The sequence below is a fragment of the Anomaloglossus baeobatrachus genome, chromosome 6 (assembly GCF_048569485.1).
Source record: "Anomaloglossus baeobatrachus isolate aAnoBae1 chromosome 6, aAnoBae1.hap1, whole genome shotgun sequence".
NCBI lineage: Eukaryota > Metazoa > Chordata > Amphibia > Anura > Aromobatidae > Anomaloglossus > Anomaloglossus baeobatrachus.
In genome coordinates this window covers 527,501,321-527,518,302 of record NC_134358.1, presented here as the reverse complement: position 1 = coordinate 527,518,302, position 16,982 = coordinate 527,501,321, and the positions used below count along the sequence as shown (strand labels likewise).

The following is a 16,982-nucleotide window of genomic DNA, read 5'->3' as shown; positions in this document are numbered from 1 at the left end:
TTACAGAGGGATAGAGTCAACCTCTTCGCTTTGTCATGGGTCGCAGGAAGTGGCCTTTTATTTGACCACATCTGAGGGACAGAGATCTGGCTGCTGTGTGTAGACGGTGTTGAGTCGGGTGTCCCTGGAAAAATGCAGCTTTGTGAGGAAAGTGCAGGCGGAGACATGATGTTGCCTTCATCCAAAGTTGGTGCTATCGATGTCTGAGAGAGCTGTACACACTCACTTGTTTCCCCTTCCAAACCAACTGACGACCTACCAAGCAAACTGCCTGTTGCGGTTACAGTGGTGGAAGTTGTGGGTGGAAAAACAGGTGTGACAGCTGTCCCCACAGTCCTAGAAGATGACGAGCGCGCGGATGCACTGGAAGGGGCAGGCGGTGGATGGTTCGCTCCGCTAGGCCGCATTGCAGCACGGTGAGCTTCCCATCGGGCCATATGATATTTATTCATGTGACGATTCATGGAAGAAGTTGTCAAACTGCTGAGGTTTTGACCTCTACTAAGAGAACCATGACAAATTTTACAGATCACATAATTTGGGCGATCTTTTTCTATGTCAAAAAAGGACCTGGCTAGGCAAGGCTTAGAGGCCATGCGACCTGTTGATCCACCCCGAATAATGCTCAGAGGCAGAGTGGTGGCTGAGGATGCAGTTGTAGACGTGCTACCAGTGCTCCGACTGTGTCCAGGAAGGCGCCAGGTTACTTCGACGTCGGTTGCATCCTCCTCCACCGCCTCTGTTGACCTCCTCGAGTGTCTGACTGTGGGTTGACAGTAGGTGTGATCTAGAACTTAATCATCAATTGTTGTGTTTGCACTCCCCTACCCCTCAGACCGAGTTTCTTCTTGCCCTGACCGAATATTTAAGTTGTCATCCCAATCGGGTATCTGCGTCTCATCTTCATCAGTATGTTCCTCATTGCCTATAACCACAGTTGTTGGAAAGGCAGCATTTTGGTAGCCAACAGTTTGCATATGATGAAAGTCAACCTCCAAGCCATTTCATGCCCTTCTAAAAGCATGTAAAACACAGCGAGGGGACTCCAACCACAGTCTCCCTCGTTGCCACTAACTGGGCCACACACACCCCACTTGACTGGCATCGGTTGAGCCCCCTTTTGAAAAAGAAAAAGATGCTTTGCATGAAGCACTCTCAAAAATACGCGTGCCTTTCCCGTCCCCTGGCTGACCCAGGGGAAGAAAAGTCCTCTGAGAGCCATGACTTGTTCATCTTGGTTCTTTTAGAGACACAGCGAGGGGACTCCAACCACAGTCTCCCTCGTTGCCACTAACTGGGCCACACACACCCCACTTGACTGGCATCGGTTGAGCCCCCTTTTGAAAAAGAAAAAGATGCTTTGCATGAAGCACTCTCAAAAATACGCGTGCCTTTCCCGTCCCCTGGCTGACCCAGGGGAAGAAAAGTCCTCTGAGAGCCATGACTTGTTCATCTTGGTTCTTTTAGAGACACAGCGAGGGGACTCCAACCACAGTCTCCCTCGTTGCCACTAACTGGGCCACACACACCCCACTTGACTGGCATCGGTTGAGCCCCCTTTTGAAAAAGAAAAAGATGCTTTGCATGAAGCACTCTCAAAAATACGCGTGCCTTTCCCGTCCCCTGGCTGACCCAGGGGAAGAAAAGTCCTCTGAGAGCCATGACTTGTTCATCTTGGTTCTTTTAGAGACACAGCGAGGGGACTCCAACCACAGTCTCCCTCGTTGCCACTAACTGGGCCACACACACCCCACTTGACTGGCATCGGTTGAGCCCCCTTTTGAAAAAGAAAAAGATGCTTTGCATGAAGCACTCTCAAAAATACGCGTGCCTTTCCCGTCCCCTGGCTGACCCAGGGGAAGAAAAGTCCTCTGAGAGCCATGACTTGTTCATCTTGGTTCTTTTAGAGACACAGCGAGGGGACTCCAACCACAGTCTCCCTCGTTGCCACTAACTGGGCCACACACACCCCACTTGACTGGCATCGGTTGAGCCCCCTTTTGAAAAAGAAAAAGATGCTTTGCATGAAGCACTCTCAAAAATACGCGTGCCTTTCCCGTCCCCTGGCTGACCCAGGGGAAGAAAAGTCCTCTGAGAGCCATGACTTGTTCATCTTGGTTCTTTTAGAGACACAGCGAGGGGACTCCAACCACAGTCTCCCTCGTTGCCACTAACTGGGCCACACACACCCCACTTGACTGGCATCGGTTGAGCACCCTTTTGAAAAAGAAAAAGATGCTTTGCATGAAGCACTCTCAAAAATACGCGTGCCTTTCCCGTCCCCTGGCTGACCCAGGGGAAGAAAAGTCCTCTGAGAGCCATGACTTGTTCATCTTGGTTCTTTTAGAGACACAGCGAGGGGACTCCAACCACAGTCTCCCTCGTTGCCACTAACTGGGCCACACACACCCCACTTGACTGGCATCGGTTGACCCCCCCTTTTGACAAAGAAAAAGATGCTTTGCATGAAGCACTCTCAAAAATACGCGTGCCTTTCCCGTCCCCTGGCTGACCCAGGGGAAGAAAAGTCCTCTGAGAGCCATGACTTGTTCATCTTGGTTCTTTTAGAGACACAGCGAGGGGACTCCAACCACAGTCTCCCTCGTTGCCACTAACTGGGCCACACACACCCCACTTGACTGGCATCGGTTGACCCCCCCTTTTGACAAAGAAAAAGATGCTTTGCATGAAGCACTCTCAAAAATACGCGTGCCTTTCCCGTCCCCTGGCTGACCCAGGGGAAGAAAAGTCCTCTGAGAGCCATGACTTGTTCATCTTGGTTCTTTTAGAGACACAGCGAGGGGACTCCAACCACAGTCTCCCTCGTTGCCACTAACTGGGCCACACACACCCCACTTGACTGGCATCGGTTGAGCCCCCTTTTGAAAAAGAAAAAGATGCTTTGCATGAAGCACTCTCAAAAATACGCGTGCCTTTCCCGTCCCCTGGCTGACCCAGGGGAAGAAAAGTCCTCTGAGAGCCATGACTTGTTCATCTTGGTTCTTTTAGAGACACAGCGAGGGGACTCCAACCACAGTCTCCCTCGTTGCCACTAACTGGGCCACACACACCCCACTTGACTGGCATCGGTTGACCCCCCCTTTTGACAAAGAAAAAGATGCTTTGCATGAAGCACTCTCAAAAATACGCGTGCCTTTCCCGTCCCCTGGCTGACCCAGGGGAAGAAAAGTCCTCTGAGAGCCATGACTTGTTCATCTTGGTTCTTTTAGAGACACAGCGAGGGGACTCCAACCACAGTCTCCCTCGTTGCCACTAACTGGGCCACACACACCCCACTTGACTGGCATCGGTTGACCCCCCCTTTTGACAAAGAAAAAGATGCTTTGCATGAAGCACTCTCAAAAATACGCGTGCCTTTCCCGTCCCCTGGCTGACCCAGGGGAAGAAAAGTCCTCTGAGAGCCATGACTTGTTCATCTTGGTTCTTTTAGAGACACAGCGAGGGGACTCCAACCACAGTCTCCCTCGTTGCCACTAACTGGGCCACACACACCCCACTTGACTGGCATCGGTTGAGCCCCCTTTTGAAAAAGAAAAAGATGCTTTGCATGAAGCACTCTCAAAAATACGCGTGCCTTTCCCGTCCCCTGGCTGACCCAGGGGAAGAAAAGTCCTCTGAGAGCCATGACTTGTTCATCTTGGTTCTTTTAGAGACACAGCGAGGGGACTCCAACCACAGTCTCCCTCGTTGCCACTAACTGGGCCACACACACCCCACTTGACTGGCATCGGTTGAGCCCCCTTTTGAAAAAGAAAAAGATGCTTTGCATGAAGCACTCTCAAAAATACGCGTGCCTTTCCCGTCCCCTGGCTGACCCAGGGGAAGAAAAGTCCTCTGAGAGCCATGACTTGTTCATCTTGGTTCTTTTAGAGACACAGCGAGGGGACTCCAACCACAGTCTCCCTCGTTGCCACTAACTGGGCCACACACACCCCACTTGACTGGCATCGGTTGAGCCCCCCTTTTGACAAAGAAAAAGATGCTTTGCATGAAGCACTCTCAAAAATACGCGTGCCTTTCGCCTCCCCTGGCTGACCCAGGGGAAGAAAAGTCCTCTGAGAGCCAGGTCCACATTGTCAGTGGACAGACACGTGTGCTTATCTGCCAGCAGACCCCCAGCAGCACTGAAGACAGGTTCCGAGAGAACGCTGGCTGCAGGACACGACAAGATCCTCAAGGCGTACGTGGCGAGCTCAGGCAATTTATCCAGATTGGAAGCCTAAAATGAGCAGGGCTCAAGTTGCACAATAATGGAATCGATGTTTCTTTGCATATACTCATATATCTGTGTGTCTCCCTCTTTTTCCTTGTCCAGCTGTTTTGTTTTCACATGAGTATATGTCCTTGTCACTTTCCCATGTGTTTGTGTTATGTTGTGAGTTGTTTGTCACCTTTTGGACACCTTTCAGGGTGTTTTCTAGGTGTTTTACTGTGTTTGTGATTGCCTGCCATTGTTTCCTATGGGCTCGAGTTCGGTTCGTCGAACGTTCGACGAGCCGAACTCGAGCCAGACCCCCCGTTCGGCGAACCGCCTCGAGCCGAACCGGGACCGGTTCGCTCATCTCTAATCTCTAGCCAATAGACAATTCTGGTAAGGTATGAGATGGAGCTGCTCAGCCGGACACATATTAATAAACTGTCCCAGGGGAGCTCAGCTTACCAAGTAAAAATGGTATCTCCATTTAGTTCCAGTAAGGGGCATATATTCAATTTAAAGAGTTTGTTCACTTAAAACAAGGAATCACCTATTCAAAGAACATATCATAACTTGCTGATCGGTGGGTAGTCCAACCCAGGGACAGACACAGTCCGAAGAGGGTCCCTATGCACCCTTTATGTGTGTGACAGTAGCTGATTACTGCTTTGGAGGTGAAACAGGACCCCCCCCTTATTTCTTGGACTCTTGTGTAACTGCAAAAGTTACCCAAATGCTATGTCCGCCCCTGAATAAATCTTTGGGACCCCCAATGGGGAACTTTAATCCCTGTTACATATTGGAGCAACAGCTCCAAAACCTAAAATTAAATGAAAGAAAAAATATTGAGAAGAATTTAGAATTGATACAGAAAATGTATTAAATATACAATGAAAGCTCTGGAATAGCCCTATAAGAAGGATCTGTCACAGTACAAACTGCATATGTGACGCTCTGGACTAGCCAGGCAGTCACAGATAGCGCCCCACACAACACCAGTCCCACATTAGGTAACATCAGACAAACACATACACCCTAGTCACCTCCCTCAGTGCTTAATGGACACACCAGGGGGGCGGAGCCAGGCGGTTGGCACGCCCACCGAGGCGTTCAGAGGGCCTGAGGCAGGAAGTGCAGTTCAGATGAGTAGGGAGTCTGAGAAGTAGTAGAGTGGAGTGAGGAGTCAAGTGCAGCAGGCCTGTGGTGACAGGTCTGCAGCGGAAACTGACAGGTGCCAGGGTCGTAGCCCTGGTACCTTGGCTAGGAGGCACATGGTGGCCTTAGCCTGCAGGAGCTGGGAAGACGGCCATGTGGAACCGAGGTGCACCGGGACAGGGTAGTGGCCTCCTAGTGCTTCCATGGGTGCACGTGGAAGCACTAGGAGCTGCGAAATCGCCATCGTCCCCTGGGAGCCTGCACCCGGCTCTCTCCCCGCTTTATAATACACTTCTTGGATTAAATAAAGCACATTTTGGATATCGAATGGATTGTGCCATTGTCTTCTGATCTCCTGGGACTCATATTGGAATTCTTTTCCCTCTTCAACGTGCACCCATGACCAGTGTACTATTGGATAAGACCAGAGCATTACCTAGTCCTTCCCTACACCATTTCAAGGTATAACGCAGTGGTGCAGAACCGCATCTGTTTTTGTATACTCATGTTAATATCACCTTTAGAAATATGGATTGTGCCGTTGTCTTCTGATGTCCTGGGACTGATATTAACATGAGCTTCTCACCAGATGTCGGTAATAACTCATCCAATTCACACAGGCAAAAAAATCAAACCATGGATGTCCATAAATTTAGTCATGTGTAATAATGAGAAATGTCACAGGGAAGAAATATTGAAAATTGTTACTGAAATTTAATTAATACTTTGTACAAAAGCCTTTGTTGATGATGGCATTGCACAGGTGTGATTTTGGACCATTCTTTCTTGCAAACACTCTTCGAATTCTGAAGGCCCTGTGGACTCCTATGAACTTTGAGCTTCAGTTCTTTCTATAAATTTTCTATAGGATTCAGGGCAGGTGATTGGCTGGCCAATTCTAGTAGCTTTATTTTATTTCTCTGAAACCAATTGAGAGTCTCCTTGGCTGTGTGTTTGGGATCATTGTCTTGCTGAAATGTCCACCCTCTTTTCATCTTCATTATCCTGGTAGATGGCAGCAGATATTTATGAAGAATGTCTTGGAATATTTGTCCATTCATAATTCCTTCAATCATATGAAGTTTGCCAGTGTCGTATGCTGAAAAACAGCCCCACACCATGATGTTCCCACCTTCAAACCTCACTGTTTGTATGGTGTTTTGGGTGTGATAGGCAGTGCCTTTTGGTCTTCAAACATGGTTTGTATTGTGTCAAACAAACAGATAATTTTTAGTCTCATCTGACTAGGCTATATTTTCCTAATATTTTACAGGCTTCTCTAAATTTTATTGAACAAACTTTAAACGTAATTGAACAGGCTTTTTGTTCAGCAATGGAGTCTTGCAGGGGGAGCGTACATACAGGCCATGGAGGGTCAGTGCATTACTTATTGTTTTCGTTAAAACAATTGTACCTGCTGATTCCGGGTCTTTCTGTAGCTCTCCACAGGTGGTTCTTGGCTCTTGGACAACTCCTCTGATAATTTTTTTCCCTCCTCTGTCTGAAATCTTGTGTAAAGCACCTGAACGTGGCTGGTTTATGTTGAAATTAGGTTCTTTCCACTTCTGGATTATGACCCCAACACTGCTCACTTGAACTGTCAGTAATTTAAAAGTTCTTCTGTAATCAATGCCATCAGTATATTTTGCAACAAAAAGGTTACCAAGGTCTTGACACAGCTCACTGATTTTACCCATCAAGAGATGTTTCTTGTGTGGCATTTTGGAAATGAGACACCTTTGTATAACCCATCAGTTGAACCAGCTGATATAAATTTTCACTAAGTGGCAGGATCGCTTTCTAATTACTGATACATTTTAGCTGGTGTCATTACTTTCCATGGCTTTTCGCTCCTCTCTTTCTTTCTTTATGTGTTCAATACTTTTTCCTTGCAGGAAAAAAAATCTGTGTGGAGATATAGTGCAATACGGTCTTATCTGATATAAATTGTCAAATAAATATAATTGAATCCTCTCACCTGACGGAGTTGTGGCAGTCACAACACCTGTAACAGCATAAAAAGTGAAAGCAGCAGCCCCGGGGGAATGCAATTGAAGATATAGATAAGAACAGGTTTTTAATGCCACGCTATCACCAAGAAGCGGTGTTGATTAATTATTCTCTTTATTCATGTGCAGGTCAAGTCAACACGTTTACGAGGTCGCAGCCTCCTTCATCAGGACACTCATTGATTTTCTCTGTAGTCCTGATGAAGGAGGCTGCAACCTCGGAAACGCGTTGACTTGACTTGACCTGCACATGAATAAAGAGAATAATTAATCAACATCGCTTCTTGGTGATAGCGTGGCATTGAAAACCCATTCTTATCTATATCTGCGAATACTTTTTCCTTATGTCATTTATCATTATTAAACATAACTTACTTTATGGACATCTATGGTTTGATTTCTTTGCCTGTGTGGATTGGATGGGTTGTTACCAACATCTAGTGAGAAATACATGTCAATAGCACTTTTAGAAATATATTTACTTAGAAATTTGGTGACATGTTCAATGCTTATATCACCCGCTGTATACCATTACCAAAATATTTTGTTTGTTTTTTTCCAGCGACTTAGATTTTTTGAGTACTTTTTGAAACCCAAAAAACTAATGCCATTCTGACAAATTTATGCCAATCAGTTTTCTCTTCCTAATTTTCAAAATATTTGCTGATCCTCTCTTCTGCTTTTTCTACTTACTGCTTTTGCTACAAAGCAATATTACAATTAAGGTTCTGTTCACGCTTGTGATGGCAAAAAAAACAGAGTAAAAATAGCATATAGCACTATTTCTATTGTTAAAAAGAAAGAAACCTAAGGGAACAATGGCCAATCCCATTATAAATGAACACGGGTGCCATATGGATTTATAGTACAATAGTTCTGCAACTATGTCATGGATCTTTTTGTGAACAGAGGCCATAACACAAATGTGAACATTGTCTCCACTTTTCCATTCCAGGCTCACATTCACATTGATCTTAAAGAGAATAAAGCGGGCTTTACATGCTACAATAAATCTAACGATGTGTCGGCGGGGTCACGTCGTAAGTGACGCACATCCGGTATCGTTAGTTACATTGTAGCGTGTGAAACCTCCGTGCGATTGAACGTTAAAACGTTGATCGCATACATGTCATTCAATTATTAAAAATTGAACGTCGGGTTGTTCAATGTTCCCGAGGCGGCACACATCGCAATGTGTGACACCCCGGGAACGATGAACAGATTTTACCTGTGTCCCGCGGCTCCCGCCGGCTATGCGTAAGGAAGGAGGTGGGCGGGATGTTTACGTCCCGCTCATCTCCGCCCCTCCGCTTCTATTGGCCGGCTGCCACGTGACGTTGCGGTGACGCCGAACGTCCCTCCCACTCCAGGAAGTGGATGGTCGCCGCCCACAGCGAGGTCGTATGGAAGGGTAAGTACATGTGACGGGAAATAATCGTTTGTGCAACACGGTCAACAAATTGAACATGCCGCACACAAACGATGGGGGCGGGTACAATCGCATACGATATCGTATGGGAAATTGTAAGGTGTAAAGCAGGCTTTAGTCACCAGGTCAAAATTGACCAGTTTTTGCTCTTATTTTATTCCCACTGCTGCCCTGAGTATTCCTTTATTCTTGTGTTTTAAATACACCATATTGTTTCAGAGATATGGACCTTTTTAGTTAGAATTGATGCTTATAATATTTATGAAGTGGGCGTAGATCACAGGGTAATTATGCAGAACAGCCTAAAGCCACGCCCCCATAAAATAGTATGAGCCATGCCCCCTTTCTAAAGAACATAAATATCTCTGGAACTGTATGGAGGATTTAAATAAAACAAACATCAGAATATTCAGGATATCAGTGGGAATAATATATAAGCAAAAGCTGGCCACTTTTGACCTGGTGATAAATTCTCCTTAAAGGCGTTATTTAGTTTCTAGACAAGAAAGCCGCCTCTGAGCTTAACATGTTCTCTTCATTTCTGTCTGAAAACAGGGCAGTGTGCCTTTAATCATGGTATACCTCTAGTAACCTCGACATCAATTCAGTAGATCTCTTATTCGCCAAGGTTTTGCTTGCTGTTGTTCCAAAGTTTGATGTGTCCATTTTTTATATTTAGAGCCTAGGTATAGAAAGTGTCCCGCCTTTGGAAGCCATCAGCAAAGAAACAGAGATGAACTTTTCCTTTGGGTTCAAAGACTTAAACGGTGCGTACTCTTTTACACAGTTAATGTACATGTAATGTTTTGGGGGGTTTTATTCTCAGTGTTCATTTTTCCCATAACCTGGCAACATGAGTTTACCGGTTAGTACGATTAGGTAGTAGGATAACAAAATTAGTAGGATACTAAGTATATTTATTATTTTTCCATCAATGGTGCAAGGGCTTTCCTTTACAGGGTGAACAAACGTATTTTATTGATATAATTCAAGGGTAAATACATCCGTATGTTTTAATAATTTTTTTAACTGCATTTATTTAGGCAGGTGCGGCAATTGAAAAATAGGAAAAATAGTGTTTCTATTTTTTTATTTTTACATCATTTACCACACAGACAGACAAAAAAAGAGACCTCCATGCCAAAGCTTGAAATTGCCAAAAAATAAATAATAAAATACATTTTGTTTAGATCTTTTGCATATCAAAATGGCCATTTTAATACCTTCCCAGTAGCCACATCACGGCTATCTCACTGTACTGGGTCCTACTGTATTCCACTACCTCTCCCTGGGTTCCAAAACCTACATATATGGAATAAAGGATTAAAGGACAAAAACAGAGAGAGATAGTGGAATAGAATAGGACCCAGTACAATGAGATTGCCATGACGTGGCTACTGGGCAGGTATTAAAATGGCCATTTTGATATGCAAAACATCTAAAAAATATATATTTATTTTTTTTAGTGTTTACCATACAGAATAATTTATTTTCTCTTTTGATAGATTGGACTTTTACCAACTATAATCAAATTTGATGCTCTCTTCAAGGAGACACTTTTAGTGATGTAACATAACTCCAGTGCAAAATATCCAACAAGACCCCAATCTATCATCACAGTTCTTTAATAATATATGGCCTGGGTGCAACTTTAACCCGTGCACCCACTATAATTATGGCCATGACTTTACCCCTTTGATCTTTAGCATTAAACATGAAACTAAGCATAGTTTCACTAGGAAGTCTGGTAATCTGATCAAAGTGCAAGACCCCTGTAGAGGTCCCCACTGACCATTATTATGCCAGCTACTACAGTAATTGATCTCAGCAGTTTAACTCTTTTCTTATATATCTTTTTTTTTTTATAAATTAAAAAAAAAGTTTGGACAACCCTTTTAAGTTTGAATGACTAAACTTTATTTATATATCTATATTCGATTGATCAAATATTTTTGCACCATACTCTAAATGTTTTTGTTCTTTTTCTTTGCATGCTTTCATTAGGAAACTTTATTGTTTACTTGCAGTGAATGAAAATCTGTTCGGGTTATTGAATGACAGTAAGAACACTTACTAGAATTGATGCAAAAAAAAATATTGGATACTTGTATAACTTTTCATTATATAGCAAATAACATTAAACTTTAACATTGATGACCAATCAATGGCTGATCAGTGGGGGTGCGACACCCGGAACCCCCGATTGATCAGATGTTCCCAATGCTGCCGCTGGCCATAACTATCCAGTTCTAGAGATGCACAGCTCCGTTGACGAAATAGTGGCCGCGGGACAGATATGTAGTACCCACCCGTGACCACAAGTCAGTTGATGGAGCTGTTCTGTACAACTTAACAACTGACTACTTGCTGCCGGCGGCAGCGACATTGGAGACAGCTGATCAGCAGAGGTGCCGGTTGATGCACCCTCACCAATCAGCCATTGATGACCTATCCCAAGAATACATCCTTAATAATAAAGTCCTGGACAACCTGAAAGCTTAATATCCTTTAATTACAGCTACGGTAGTCAAATATTGGTAGATGAAATTTACTTATTTCTGTTTCTATAACAGAGTCACTTAATGCGCTTGAAGACAATGATCTGGATGCTCTCATGGCGGATCTTGTGGCCGATTGCAAAGATGCCGAATTGAAAGTTAATTGCACTCCTCCCTTTCCTAATGTGGACAGCAGTAACTACTGTTATCTCAATTATACTGATAATTTGGCCACTGGTTCCATGGATGACCTGTCTTCTCTCCCGCCACCACCACCTAGTGCATGGGAAATGGATCTACCTCCTCCACCGCCCGATCCTGAAGAACCAAAAACTCAGGTAGATAAAATAAAGGAAAAATCCAGCAATTCTACCATTGTCTTTTGGGTTTTGCTTTTACAACGTAGACCTGGTAAGTTTGTTCTGTATGTCAGTAAGGTCATGGTGAAACCATATATATAAAAAGTGGTTTCAGTCATCATATTCTGAGAACCATAATTATGATTACATTTTTCCGAAAATAGTGTCGTATGACAACTTATATGTATTCAGGACGAGCTATGGATTTTGATGGTATAATTTTGGAGTTCATGCAACTTTTTAATTATTCTCATTGTATTATTTGAGGAGGTAACATGACCTCAAAAATTGTGATTTTGCCATTTTGATTTTTTTTCACTTTCGGCTTTTAGCTTACGTGATAGTTTTATATTTAATTAGTTTGGATAGTTACTCATACCAAGTATTTTCATTTTTTTCATTTTTTATATTTTAGTATTTGAGTTTTTGGAAAAGTGATGTGATCTAAATTTTTATATTTTTAAAGAGCTTTTTTCCTACGTATTTTTTATTTTAATTTTTATATTTAATTAGTCATATTAGGGTGCTTGAACCTGGAATCTCTTGATCGTCTATCCAATATCGTAATATTGCAGTGTATTTAGTAAATTTACTTATCTCCTTCATAGATGTAGCAAGACGGAGGATAGGAGGATAAGAAGGACGCCAGTAGGCCCCTGGCTGTCATGACAACCCATCAGTAGCTTGATATCACAGAGAAGGAGGGGTCAACAGGCGTCAGAAGAAACAACTCCCCCACCCCTTCAACCCACACACAAACCCATATTCCTAACCTCTTAAATGCTGCGGTCAGAAATTACAGTGGCGTGTAAGAATTTACACTCGGGTACCAACTCCTTGGTGCCAACCGTACAGCATAGCTGGCAACTGTGCTGTATACGGAGCAGGTTCAGCTCCTAAGCCTTCATCATACAGTTATTGCACACTTCTGTAAAGCTACCACTAGCGATGCAGGGACTCAGGTAGGAAAAGAACTCCTGAGTGTAGTTAGTCAGAAACCCACTAGAGGTCGCTAACAGAGCAGGGATAGTTGATCAGTCAGGGTCTTGGCCGGGATGTCACGTCGGTACAGAGGAGCAAACAAGCCAAAGTCAAAGAACAGAGCCGAGGACGGATACCAGGAGAGCAAGTAAGCACAGGGGAGGATATGGGGAACACAGGACAGGACAGGATAGGAGACCGGAGGACAGGGAGGTATGGACAAAATGACGGGTAGGAGGGACAAAAGGATGGACGGGCAGGAGGAACGGAGCTAAGGACAGGACGGGGAAATGGAGGTCAGTCAGGTTGGGGGGACGGAGGTCAGGTCAGGTCAGACAAGAGGGATGGAAGTCAAGATGGGCAAGGGGAGCGGAGATAAGGACAAACAGTACCGGGTAGAAGGATAAGAACCAGAGAGCGTCTCACAGAAACAAAGCACACAGCAGAGCCGGAAATATCACTGGCGGCGTCCCGGAGGCAGTAGCACCAAGATATGGCGGAGTGACCCCGGAACGAGGCCAGACCAGGCCCTCCCGGAGGCAGGATACATGCACCGACTCAGGAACGGCAGAGCTGTGCATGAATCATGACAACTTCCACCATACATGTACAGACCACATTTCCAAAGGGTCAAAATGCACATTCCCAAACATCTGTTATTGATTTCTGAGTAAATATATGAACATAACTACAAACATTCATGCTGGTAGCATGAATGGTAGCATTAGACATTCTATTCCTGCCCCATTTACTGCCACAACCCACCTGTGAACACCCCATCCTGAGCCGATTTTAGTGTGAGGTTTTCACAAATCTCACCCCTTTAATGCAGGGGCAGCCCCAAAATTGTACTGTATCTGAAAAATCATCAAATTCAGGAATGTTGTCAGCTATGCATGGGAATTCAGACTCACCCCGGGCCACCGGTTGCCACCACCACTAATATAGACAGAAATCTTGTGCTCCCCACCGGGCTCCTGAAGTACCACGTTTTGCATACAGGGCATATGTGAGTCTCCGAAAGGGAACTGAAAACAGCAGTTGTAGCAAAGTTTACAATCTCATGGGGAAGTGCTAATGTACTATTATAGAATAATTTTTCTTAATGGACATTGTATTTCAAAACATTCCAGAATTTGAATATTATATAATCTGTTTCTTTTCGCCCAAAAAAGAGGAAAATTACTTTACTTTTCCCATTATATATTCTAGGACGAAGACGACTCAAAAGCCAAAGCTGACAAAATAAAGCTTGCTTTGGGCAAAATGAAGGAAGCCAAGGTTAAGAAAGTAAGTAAGGCAAAAAAAACCCTCAGGGACAAAATGTGGTAATAAATTGAGGGGATCCCAACTTGTGTCTATTACTTGGGCACAGTAACATCTTTTATTTTATTATTTGTGTGCCAGTGTAAGCAGGTTATATGCAACAACCCATTAAAGGCGACAGTGGTGGCCCAAAATCAGATATTTATTTATACAAATAAAGTGGCAGTTGTACGGTACGATCAAGAAACAGCACCAGTGATTGTTAATAGACAGATTGACGAATTAGAACACAGTTATTTGGAATACAATCACAATATTATCTACATAGTATTATTCCTATCACTATACAACGGTCACTGTCAATGTTATCCTAAACTAAATCCCTCTATCAGGTACACAGCAGCGCCACTCTACTTGTCACAGTTGTTTTTTATCGAAATGAGACTGAATGGCACAAAGGCCCTTTCGGGGTTTGAGATGCTATCCACTAAGCCACAAGCCCAAGTTTATGGGTATCCTTTCACCCTAAACTGGCGGGCTGCCTTCATTCTTGGAAAATCGGCCTCAATACTCAATACTGTATCTCTGCGCAGGAAACAGCTTAGTCGAATCTTCTTCTGGAACTGATGTTCGACATTCGGCCTTTAGTATTGGGTGTTCAGATTCCACTGGCTCTAGTCACGGAGTTCTGTTGGCATAGAGCACGGTCTTCTACTGGCACTGGTGAGGGTTCTTCTGCTGTTGTAGGTCATGGTCTTCTACTGGCGCTGGTACAGATCAGGCCCTCTTCGAGATCCGACCACTCCTGGGCTCTTCTATAGCAATGGGGGTGTAAGCCCACTTTGTTGCTGCACAATCTTCCTGGTGCAGGTTTTGGTGCCACCTCCCCCTTTTCTTCAGCCAGCCTTCTTTATTTAGTATCTGCAAAACAACTGTCACCTGACTTTGCATCTCTTCTAAAGACATGTTTCGAGGAATTATGCACTTAACTTTTTAGTTCCTGTTTGCTCTTGTTACCTTCCACCAGCAGATGGCGATGTTTATTTGCATTTACTTATGCATCTTCTTACATTTCTCCTCTCTATTAACTTTCCAGTCCTTGGATGAGAACAGTTATTCTGCACCTTGTGGGTATTCAGAGGCAGACCTAATGTCTACAATATTTGCACACATTTTTGCATCTCTTGCACTATGTCTTACCAAAGGAAATCATCCTGCGTGTATCTTGTGAGCGGGACGCCAGCTTTGACATGGTCAGTTCTTTGAGAATCCTCTTGAATTGTCTCATCAGGAGTACTCTGAACTTCAAGTACCTCAAGTGTAAATTCAACCTCTGGCTGTCCTCCATGGGACGCAGTGACCTTCTCTACCAAGGCCACCCAACCGCATTTCACCACCAGTCTGCAGGCCTCGGGTCTTTCCAACTCCACTCTGGTCCAGAACATGAGGTGACACTCTCATACCCAGTACCTCCTTCAGCTAAGTCACAGCAGTTTGCAGGCTATGATTGTATTTCATTTTTGCCACATGTCAGTGGCTACTTCAAGGGTTGCACCTGAAGCCCTGAAAAACAGGCGCCACTTTGTATTGTGTCTGGTCTCAATTAAGACAGTGTTCACCATCTTGAAGTGCTCACAAAAGCACAATCAACTATGTTTTATGCCTGCCTTAAGAAGGCATGTGCTGCCAAAATGAACAACAGACAGAGTATAAATAGAATCCATGAGAATCATTTAAAGGTAACCTGTCGCCAGGTTTTCCCATATAAAGTACAGCCAGCACACTGGAATACTTTCTATGTGTCATTAATCCATTTTGTAAAGCAAAAAAAAAGACCATATATCATACTCACCTATGGGGCAGTTGAGTCAGATGGGTGTCGCTGATCTTGATCCAGCACCTCCTCTCTTCTAACAATTGTCGTCCTGCTTCCCAGCTTCGTGTGGATGATGCGTCCTACATTATCCACAGTTTCTTCTATCTCGCTCCTGCACAAGCGCACTTCTCCCTGCACTGGCAAGGTTATAACAAAGTACTGTAGTGCACAAGCACAGGGAAAGGCCGGCGAGAGTGCCGGTGCATGCGCACTATAATACTTGGCTTTGCCTTCGGCAGGTCAGAGAGAAGTGCGCTTTCGCGTAATGGAAGACACTGTGTGGATGACGTATGATGCATCATCCACATGAAGCAGGATAGGAGGATGGCAATCATAAGAAGAAAGGAGGTGGCGGATCAAGCCAAGAAATTCCCATCAGACCGCCCCCTAGGTGTGTATAATAAAAGGTCTTTTTTGGGTCTTGGTGAGCAGATTCAGGACATATACTGTATATAGCATATCAGAGTGCTGTATATGAGAGCTTATAGGTGCGGGTTGTACTTTACATGGGAAAAACATGTTGACAGGTTCCCTTTAAGTGAATGGCCTTGTCAGGGGTTGCACCTACATCTCATTTTTCAGGGATCAGATGGAGCTGTTTTTATTTAGTGCCGGATCCAACTACCCTTCAAATTTGTAGGTCTTTGGCTTGGGAGATGCATGTTTGTGAGAAATGGTTAGGGTGCCCTTGTCGAGCTGGTGGGTAACTCCCTCAGTTGCTGTAATTGATTGATGTCAATGTGCCAAGGAAAACTTATTGCAACAAATCTTTATTTTATTCTGCTAACTGTATAAATATTTGCAAATTATTTACCATATACTAACTTCCTCATTGTTTCTGACATGTATCACGGATAAAGATGCAGAATATAAAGGACTAATTCTACTATTATATTTTTCATAGTTTTTTAATTGATAAAACTTGATGACACTTTATGCATTCTTCACATTACACTTTCTCATCTGAGTAGTCAAGCATTAAAAGCTGATGATTGATGCCCTGCTAGCTGCCACCCGGGATCCAATACTTTATCCGCAGCTGTATAAGTTCAGGAAACACCTGCAGCACAATAAATCTCTGACAATGACATAAATAGAAAGAACCGTTACGGCGTGCGAGACATGGTAGTAACAGCAGTAGGAAGTGCCAGGCTATATCTACGGGTGCTGTGAATTCACAATACACTCCTTGA

The 16,982-nt window shown here is 44.1% G+C and overlaps 1 protein-coding gene across 1 annotated transcript in view; it reads left to right on the top strand.

The window, feature by feature from the left end:
- The window catches only part of APBB1IP (amyloid beta precursor protein binding family B member 1 interacting protein), a 209,269-nt gene that overhangs the window by 104,107 nt on the left and 88,180 nt on the right, over positions 1–16,982 (top strand). Inside the window, exons 3-5 of the mRNA XM_075315539.1 lie at positions 9,489–9,576; positions 11,383–11,645; positions 13,860–13,937. Coding sequence (XP_075171654.1) covers positions 9,489–9,576; positions 11,383–11,645; positions 13,860–13,937 — 429 coding nt within the window. The remainder of the gene's footprint in view (positions 1–9,488; positions 9,577–11,382; positions 11,646–13,859; positions 13,938–16,982) is intronic.